Source organism: Teleopsis dalmanni, chromosome 1, assembly GCF_002237135.1.
Source record: "Teleopsis dalmanni isolate 2A chromosome 1, ASM223713v2, whole genome shotgun sequence".
Lineage (NCBI taxonomy): Eukaryota > Metazoa > Arthropoda > Insecta > Diptera > Diopsidae > Teleopsis > Teleopsis dalmanni.
The window spans coordinates 23,095,662-23,105,123 of NC_051846.1; the positions used below are offsets into that span (position 1 = coordinate 23,095,662).

At 26.9% G+C, this 9,462-nt stretch overlaps 2 protein-coding genes across 2 annotated transcripts in view; one reads left to right on the forward strand and one right to left on the reverse strand.

The window, feature by feature from the left end:
- LOC119678334 (gustatory receptor for sugar taste 64c-like) overlaps positions 1 to 2,250 on the forward strand; it is a 3,016-nt gene extending 766 nt beyond the window's left edge. The window contains exon 4 of the mRNA XM_038090107.1: positions 2,239 to 2,250. Coding sequence (XP_037946035.1) covers positions 2,239 to 2,250 — 12 coding nt within the window. The remainder of the gene's footprint in view (positions 1 to 2,238) is intronic.
- Positions 2,251 to 5,498: 3,248 nt separating this feature from the next.
- LOC119678338 (gustatory receptor for sugar taste 64c-like) lies at positions 5,499 to 8,899 on the reverse strand. Its single transcript, XM_038090122.1, has 9 exons — positions 8,836 to 8,899; positions 8,555 to 8,749; positions 8,276 to 8,473; positions 8,016 to 8,176; positions 6,431 to 6,553; positions 6,188 to 6,342; positions 5,885 to 6,047; positions 5,679 to 5,768; positions 5,499 to 5,603 (listed from the first exon to the last, which is right to left on the reverse strand). Exons 1-9 carry the CDS (start codon positions 8,897 to 8,899, stop codon positions 5,499 to 5,501), a joined length of 1,254 nt encoding a protein of 417 aa, XP_037946050.1.
- Positions 8,900 to 9,462: the final 563 nt, after the last annotated feature.

Consider the following 9,462-nt stretch of genomic DNA (forward strand, 5'->3'; position numbering starts at 1 on the left):
TTTGTGTATAATCGTATATTAAGCATTATTTTTTTTTCTGGTCATTTGAAATTTTAAATTTATATTAAAAGCAACAAAAGTTTCTCATTTGAGGTCTGCATAACATAGACCTCAGTCCTACTGACGTATGTAAGTAGAATTTAGTGACTTTCTAAACAAATGGAATCATTGCCCTATATTTTGTTATATTTTGCTGGAGTTGAAATATATTAATTAGTTGTTAATGCTTTGTGTCTATAATTAACAGTTTTTTTTTCTTTCCGATCCATAATCCATCTGTTGCAATGAAAAACTCTAATATTATTTTTAAATATCAAAATAATATCAAACATAATTTCTGTTTCATATTAAGTTTTTAATACAAATATGTTTATAGAAGTGTTATATATAAGTTCCAGAGATAGTCTGGATCGCTGATAAAAATACATATGCTTAATTATGTCAATATAATCATCAATCGTATTAGCAATCGTAAAACCTTTGAATACAATGAATTAATTAGTTTCTCTGATTATATATTAATATATTTTATGAAAGCCGAAAAATATCTCTGGTATAAAATATCTATTTGTTATAAACATTCGATTTTTTCCAAAACAAACGTTTTTTCCTGCTTTATAAAAAAAACTTAATCTCTTAATTACAAGTGTTTTTTAAATTTAATTTAAAATTTAAAAAATATTAAAGTCTTCAATTCGTTAAATAAATTTAAGAAAATATTAAATTTCCACTTCTTTCACTTACTTGCCATAGTCATTGTGAATGTTTAAATATTGTTGCTACTGAAATTATTTTAAATGAGTATTTATTTAAGTCAAAAAGCGCATTAAATGTTGCTGAAATAGTTTAGGGCACATTAATAAGACAAACAAACATTTCAAGATACTTTAATATTGTACGCCCTTCCGTTTCTGCGATGTCAACAATTTATCGGCTGTGCGTCTTTTCACTACAACCGCGCAACCGACTACAACGGTTTGAATGGGATGACAGTGATGATGGTGCATGATTATGACTATATTGCGATTGTCTCTGATACTAACACAAATTGTGGAACATTGAAACGAGAACGGAAATGTTTTGTTTGATACAAAAATGTGAAATGGGTGCGTTCCAGAAGCCATACCCATTAACGCGTTCAATTTGATAAGAATAAATGACGAATACGGAGGAGAAGAACAAAACTTACGACGACTTAATTGAAAATAACAATACAGAACGTTGGTATAGTAATATTAACGTTGGCTTATAGTTCGTGTATTCCTTCATGTCTATTTAATGCACAAATTCTGGGTAAATACCCTTTCGAAGAAACTATCTGAAGAATGTACGGACAACCGGGCGAAATGCGAATAATTATGCGAAATATGCTAAATCATTTTTAGTATTTCAGTAATTAAAATCGTATTCATCGTAACTTTTCATGCATATAAGGTTTGAGTTCTAGTTTAATGTGCACTAAATTTGATTTTTGTCTACATAATAACCCAACAAAGAAAAATCCAAAACTTTTTGCAAAATTTTTACAAGAGAATAATTTATCAATAAAGAATGCACGTTACGTGAAGATCAATTACTACCACGTATAATGGAATATTGCGACCTCAACTCTGTCTTTTGTTTCTGCTTTTCTTAAACTTTTCTTAAACTAATCTAGTTTCGAATGGTCATCAATAGATTTGTGTTATTGATGAATTTTCTCTATAAATTTTGAAATTGCTTATTCTAATAAAATCTCTAATAATTAATATTACTTTTAAAGTAATATTTAATTCTTATTAAATATCAACAAAAATAAATAATATTTAGTATTTAAGAAGAAATAGATTTTATTTAGATTTTCAAATATTTTTTTTTTCTATATAAAAGTGTATAAAATAAATACCTTTATTATAGGTTAGGTTATACTGGCGATCCAAATAGATTCCCTTAGACTTAGTGGCCCATTGTACTATCTTATAATGGAAAAACTCAAGATTTAAAATCACCTGGAATCTTTGGTTAAACTTAAAATGCTATTTAGTTGGAGATCTAAAGTAGTGAGTCGCATCCGTGCATGAGCTGAGCAAAAACAAAGCAGATGAGAGGCATTTACTTTTATTATATGAACTTACAATTTCCTACTGGGTATTTTGAGTTTTTGATGATACTTCATATATTTTTAGTAAAATTTTGATAAAATTGTATTTCAACAATATTAAAATTTTATTTGTTCATATTTTGCTTCTTTAAATTCAGAAATATGTCTAATATTTCATAAGCCTCTTAATGAAATCCAAACAATGACAATGATTATTTATTTATTTATTAAGTTCAATATGAACTTTAGTCGAAACATTTTTATTAAAAATTCATTTATAAGTTTATAGAAATTTAAGTTAATAAAAATACGTTCTTAAATCAATTTCAAATATAAAAATAAATAAAAAAAATAATTTTTTAAAAATCAATTCTATTTATGATGAAACTATAGTAATATAAAATAATAAATTTATAAATTAAAGTTAATAATAAATTTCTTTTAAATGCATAAATAAATAATAGAATATACATATAAAATACGATATATTCGATATATTGTATAATCTATACTATAGTATATATAGCACCTATTTATATAATAAATAATAAACAATGTGTTATATATACTGTTAATAATATTGTCATAATAATGTGTGACAAATAATAAATATATAAAATATTAAATTTGTGTATATAGGTATATATATAAATATGACATAAAATATTCTTTTATAAAATATAATATACACTATTATTTGTGCAGGCATGCCCCAACTTTGAAAGGTTATTCATTAGTCTATTTGTATGGTTGAAATGAAAGACAATTTAAATTCAATATTTACAGAGAGTTACGTTCCTCTCGAAAAATGGATGATGAAAATATCATCCACATTGTTATTTTTTTTTCTTTTCTAATACCCTTCTGTTTGTAATATTTAATTATCTGTTCTAAATTTTTATTCCTAAATCTTTTTTTTTTATTTTTTAATTTAATTTAATATTAATTTAATTTTTTTTTAATTTAATTTAATTTAATTTAATTTTTTAATTAAATTTTTTTTTTGGTTTAATATTTTTTTTTGCTTTATTAATAAATAATTTGTAAATAGTTATTAATTGTGTACATATTATTTATGTCTGTTTTAAGTTAGTTTTAAGTTAGTTCTAAGATGATGCAACAAAAGGATTTTTTATCCTTAAAGCATTTTTCAAAATAAGTAAAATAAATAAAAAAAAAAATAAATCTCCAAGAAACTTGGTTCAAGTTATTTAAATTATTAATGCACTTATTTTTAGTCCATAAAATATCATGTAATTTAATATCTATATTATTTTTCTACTCTAATAAATCCAAAAGTTGAAGTTAATCAAATTTGGTTGTTGATTAACAATTTTTATCATTATAGAAAAATTATATTTTTTTTAAATTTTTTAAATTTTGTTCACTAATTTTTTTTGCATATTAAAATCTAATTATCTTGCCAGCACATTTTAGAGACAAATTTTTTTTCTATAACTTATTATTTTTTTTTGTAATTGTCTTTTTCTTCCATTCTAAAACTATTTTCATCAAAAATTACGCACATTTACTTATGAGCACTCATACGCACTGAGGACTTTGTGTATATGAAATAGAGCAGTAGTAGGTTGCTTTAAAAGCCGATAATAGAAAAATAGTAATTTGATAGAAGAATAGATAGAAGAAATGAAATGATAGATGATAGAAGAAATGATAGAAGAAAAATTTCTTCTAGACATTAAAAATGGATCCATAATCTACTGTTTTTTTTTCTTTTCTCGAACCAAGTAATTTTCCCCCAAAGTTAAAGCATGTTGCTTGCGTACACTTTGTACACTGCATTATATATCATTTATCATATTATAAATACAGTATAAAATATATCATGTATTTTATTATAATATAATATGTATATGTAATATATACATATTTTTATAAATATTACACTTTGAAGGGGTTATATGTTTCCTATATAATATTTATAACAACTATATAATCCTATTAGTTGTTTTTGTTAAGAACTAAATCAAAACGATTGAAGTTATTTAACTAATCACTGAAGCATTTTTAATTATTATTAAATTAATTAATAATTAATATTAAATTATTTAATTTAAATATAAAGTAATTTTTAAATAATAATATGCATTGAAAACTTTTTAATCGAAACTCATTCAATTTAAAAAAAAATTAACAAAAAGTAAGTACTTAACGTAGTACTTAACCAAATTCAATTTTAATTTGTGTTTCTCTTGCAATGTTAATTAAAAAGTTAAAATATCTGAAAATAAATAAATTCTGCACAATTACACGCGTTGGCAAAAGTGCTGACCAAATTTTGGCTAAGAGTGCTGAAGTTGAAATTCAGAAAATTACTGAATATTATGTAGTTTTGTAAGTGATGTTGAAGTGCAGGTTAATACCTCCCCATTTTTGGTTTCTGTGGCTTACTGACAAATTAAGTTCTCTTTAGTTACACTGAAGAATAGCCCACAAACAACTTCGTGAACAATTCAGTAATTTAATAGTGGTTCCATGACACTTCCATAGTACTATCTTGGTGCCAAGTTCATACTTTCAAACTAAAAAGTGCAGTTCAACATAAGTTAGACATAAAGCAAGTTTCCATTCAAATTTGTATCCATCGGAACTATTGTAACTAGTCTAAAAGTAGGTGGTCATAGTATGTTCATGTTAAATGAGCTCAGATAAAAAAAATTATTAAAAGAAAATTATTATTATTATTCATTAAGACAATTAATTATTATATAGAATAAATATAGAATATAGAATAAAAATTACATATTTCTTTGAAAAAATCATGATTCCTGAAGTTTGACAATAAACAAATTAGTAGATTTGTGTATTAATTGCATAGGTTACTAGTTAATAGGTATACCTAAACTTCATGAATTATAGCATGAATAGCCTCCATTTTTTTGAGGAAGATAATGAGCATGGTTATATCACTGATTTTATTTTTTAGATATAGCGGGCACAAGTATATATTTGTGTCCATAAAGTTTTTATAATTATAATTCAAATGGCGTATTATCCATATTAAACTAACTTTGGATCAATAGATATAGGTATGGAAACATTTTTCCAGATACGAGTATGGTTTAATATTTCAAAAAAAAAATCATCTTCATCAAAGAATTAACATATGTCTAAAATTTTCTATAGGCTTTTCCGAGTCTTAAAAGAAGACTTTACAAGGATATATCTAATATCTTATTTACTTGTATCTCGTTAAAGATTTACATGTCCTCCATATAGCAGAATTTGTTAAGTGAAAAAAAATTTTTTCAAAATTTCCAATGTATTTTAATATCTTTATTAAAATATATTATTGTTATTATTATTATAAATTATTTTATAAATTTCAATATTTTTGTGAACGCATTTACATGTTAGTTTAATTTAATAAACAAAACTTTTTAATAAAAAATACAGTTTAATAAAATAATTTTCTATTAAAAGCACAAAAATCGATATTCATTTGATAATCCCGTACTTGATTAATTAAAACCAATTCATATATAATTATTGTACCAGCCATCTAAAAAATTATTAAAAAAAATATATATATAAATACTATTTATCTGTGTAAATATATAAAATAAAATGAACTTACGGCAAAAATAAGTCGTCGTGTTAGAAAAAATAATCCTTTTCCACTTATGGCAATTAAATCAGAGACTACAACTTCATTCAATCGGGTAAGCTGCCAAAAAAGAGTTCGTATTAGTTTCAGTTTATTGATTGCATTTTAACGGTTCCAGTACTGAACTGGCAGAGAAGATAAGTAAAGTAAATTGAGTTTGGATGCCAACTACCTACCTCCGAACACCAATAGGCTGTGGGTATCTCATATAGGGCCACTGTAATTTTGTCAGCCGCATCAGGTATAGAAGCAGCGGCAAACATCATTGCCAGGATACGAATGAGCACATAAACTATTGAAAGCCAAAAATAAATTTCGGTCATAAAGTTACCTTTGTCACTGTCCATAGAGTAGCAGAAAAATTAAAAAAAAAAAATAGTTATAATATATATGCAGTTGGATAAATGCCATACAAAATTGTATTCTGTAATTTTGAAGCAGTTTTTGTAGATTTTTTTATAAAACCAAAAAATACTTACTGAAAACTATGAAATATTTGCACACATATGAAGTATAAATTGTGTGCACAGGCTAAAAGCACTAAATTCGACAATTTTTCATCGTATAGCCAGAGCACATCGGTTAAACTCAAAAAGTCCCGTCTCATTTCTTGCCAAAACCCACGTGGCATGGGCTGTAAATAAATAAAAAAAATTCTTGTGGTATTTTAAGAGACCTTGCAGTCGAGCATGTCTGTGACAATTTTATAATAAAATTTGCACCTCGTTTATGTGACGTTCAATTCTCCAATGAAATTGATTAAAGCGCATCGCAAGGCTTCCACATACCAGGGTGAGAAAAATGTCTATGAAATTCCATGTAAATGTCATTGCAAACGTTATCCACTTATGACGTCACATTCAGTAGAGGAATGCATTTAAATAGAAACGTGTTTAAATGATTGCAATGTAGTATAAATTTAAACAATTTTTTTTATTTAGAAAGCACTTAATAGGATAAAATATTTGGAAGAGATTTGTTAAGTGCATTGAATATAATAGATATATATTTTAGAGCACAATTTCTTAACCGGAAGTCTATATCACTAGCCACGTCGTCAAATGTTGCATTTTTGCTTTAAACGATATCATTTTTAGAAAGATATTGATAAATTGAACCATTCATAATACATTAAATACTATAGCTGTGAGAGAGAATCGGCATTTTGAAAAATATAATATAAGCTGTACTAAAAGACCAAGGCTGACTCTTAAACACTAAGACAGTCAAAATAACTCATTTAGTCAATAATAGAATTGACAAGTTAATTATATTATGAGATGTTGGAACAGCGCTCCGTCCAGCAAGTGGACCCACTGAAGCGAAAGATTAGCCGAAGTAGACCACGAAACGACTTGGGTCCTTTTTCGTCCTTCGATTCTCGAATGTCGTTATTGAGTTAAAGCTAGAGAGGTTTCCATTAGCATAGCTGCATCTCTTGTTATTGCAAGCAGTTCATTTGGCTAGAGATTGACTGCCAAGTCATCACCAACCCAATGGTGTCCCAAGACAGTCATCCTCCTGCTTGCCAGTGCTGGACATTTGTATAATATATTATTGACAATTTCCTCAGTCTAAAAAATTTGAACTCAGATAAATCAGTGGTTTCTTTACCTGTCATGCTACTGTTGACTATTATATTGACAGTAGATGCAGCTTAAGGACACCAACAAAGTTTGTGAAATGCAGAGTGAAACTTGTAGATCTTAGATCTAATTCGATTCACTGAAATTAAAATGAATGTATTGGACTCATTTATTTAGAGTCACAGGGCACGAGCATATTCTATCGTATTTATGACTGACAAGAAACGAGTTTAGTACATTCATTTGAACATTATTAAATTAAATAAGATCTAGAACCTACAATCAAGACACATTATTAGGTTCGCCAACAGCATTAATTTGTCTATATTAACTTAGGATAATTTTTTTAGCTATTAATAGCACAATAGGTCTTCAGACTCGCAGAGTACCATTGTTCCTTTTAAAAATAATAATAAATATTTATATTTTTTTTTCTATAATAATAATAATAGCAATAGTAAATAACAATAAGTCCATTCAAACTTTCATAACTTGAACTTCTATAAATCGAATTTTCTATAACTCAAACTATATAGAGTGTAATAGGGTTTAGAGAGCAAATAATATACAATAACAAAATAAAATTCTTTAAACGAAAGTCTCCTTAAGCCAAAGCTTTGCTTTGAATGAAACTTCGAGTTATGGAAGTTTGACTGTAGTTATATATGTTTAATGGAGAAGATAATATATAAAGACCATAAACTTATTTAACACATCTTACCTCTATTAATGGTATTAGCCACGGCTTATATGCTATCAATAAGAATATTTGTGAACTCTCCCGTATGAAATAATTTTCTAAAAAATTGACTGTAAAATTGCATTCCTGAATTTGCAAATAATTCGTGTACGCAGCATTGCTTATGTATAGCATATGTTCAACTACACAAACACAGATACAAATATTTTTAGATACATTAAGAAATGTTTAAGATATAAATCAGCTCTTATAAAATACACGTCTGATCCACATAAGCTTACCCACAGCGCCACAAAATAAGATAGCACCATATGCTCTGATGTTGTAAGAAAATCGCTTCGATGCGAGACTTTCATAACATTTCCGCAGAAAAATCACTTCACAGCGACGTGTTTGCTTTATCAAATTTGGCCAATTTCGTGCGAGTAGAAAGAAGCAAACGTAGCCACATAAGCAAATAACGCTAAAGCTCAGAGGACCTGAATTAGGACAAACGTTAAAGTACAGTTATTAAGATACTTACGTTTAAATCACGCGCTGTTTAAATAATATTTTCTTACCTACAGTATATATTCGAAACCCGCTACCGACAACCAATTTTGCTGATAACACAAAATCAATAAATGCAAAACCCATCAATACAAACGATATGAAGACAACAACGGAACACCAAGAAAAGTGTACGTGCGCAACATCATTGGAGGACCAGAGACCGGAAGCAGGCATAACACCGAATAACCGTGAAAGCAAAAAAACTATTTAAAATGCAAGACAGATAAAGAATTATTATTTATTTTTTTTTGTTTTTTTTTTTTTGGTTAAGTACAAGAAGCTTTCTTACATGGACGCATTGCATGATGCAGCGTATTCTCAAGACTTCCGCTATGGAGCTTCTCTGTATTCATGTCTGCTCCAAATTGTTCAACTGTCAAACCCACCACTCAGTGCGCGTTGCATGTGTGAATATCTCTCGCCTGGCAGTGAATGACATTGCAGAAATAATTGCTAATATTTGTACTCATGCAAACACTTTATATGATTGATGTTGATTGCAACAGTACATGTGAATTTACATGTTCAGCTGGAATTATTTATGAGATACTATCTTCAAGTATCTTAAATGTAGTTTGACAAGCGAAACTATGAGCTTGAGCATGTTTTCATTTCAAATTTCAAACAATTTTGATTACTCCTTATATTTATAAATACTTACAAATACAAATAATGTTCTTTCATCATTACCAAATCTTAATTATAATTTCTAAAAATTCTAATACCAATCAATTAATTACTTCCGTACTAATAACGATTCTTAAACTAATCCATGAAAATTATATTCTTCGGAAAATTATTATTTTCTAATAATTATTAAAAAAATTATTTAATATTATTTTTTAATCACTTAAAAATGTTCATTTTTTTTATTTTTCAGTAGAGGGATTTTGCATTATAATTAAGAGATCAATCG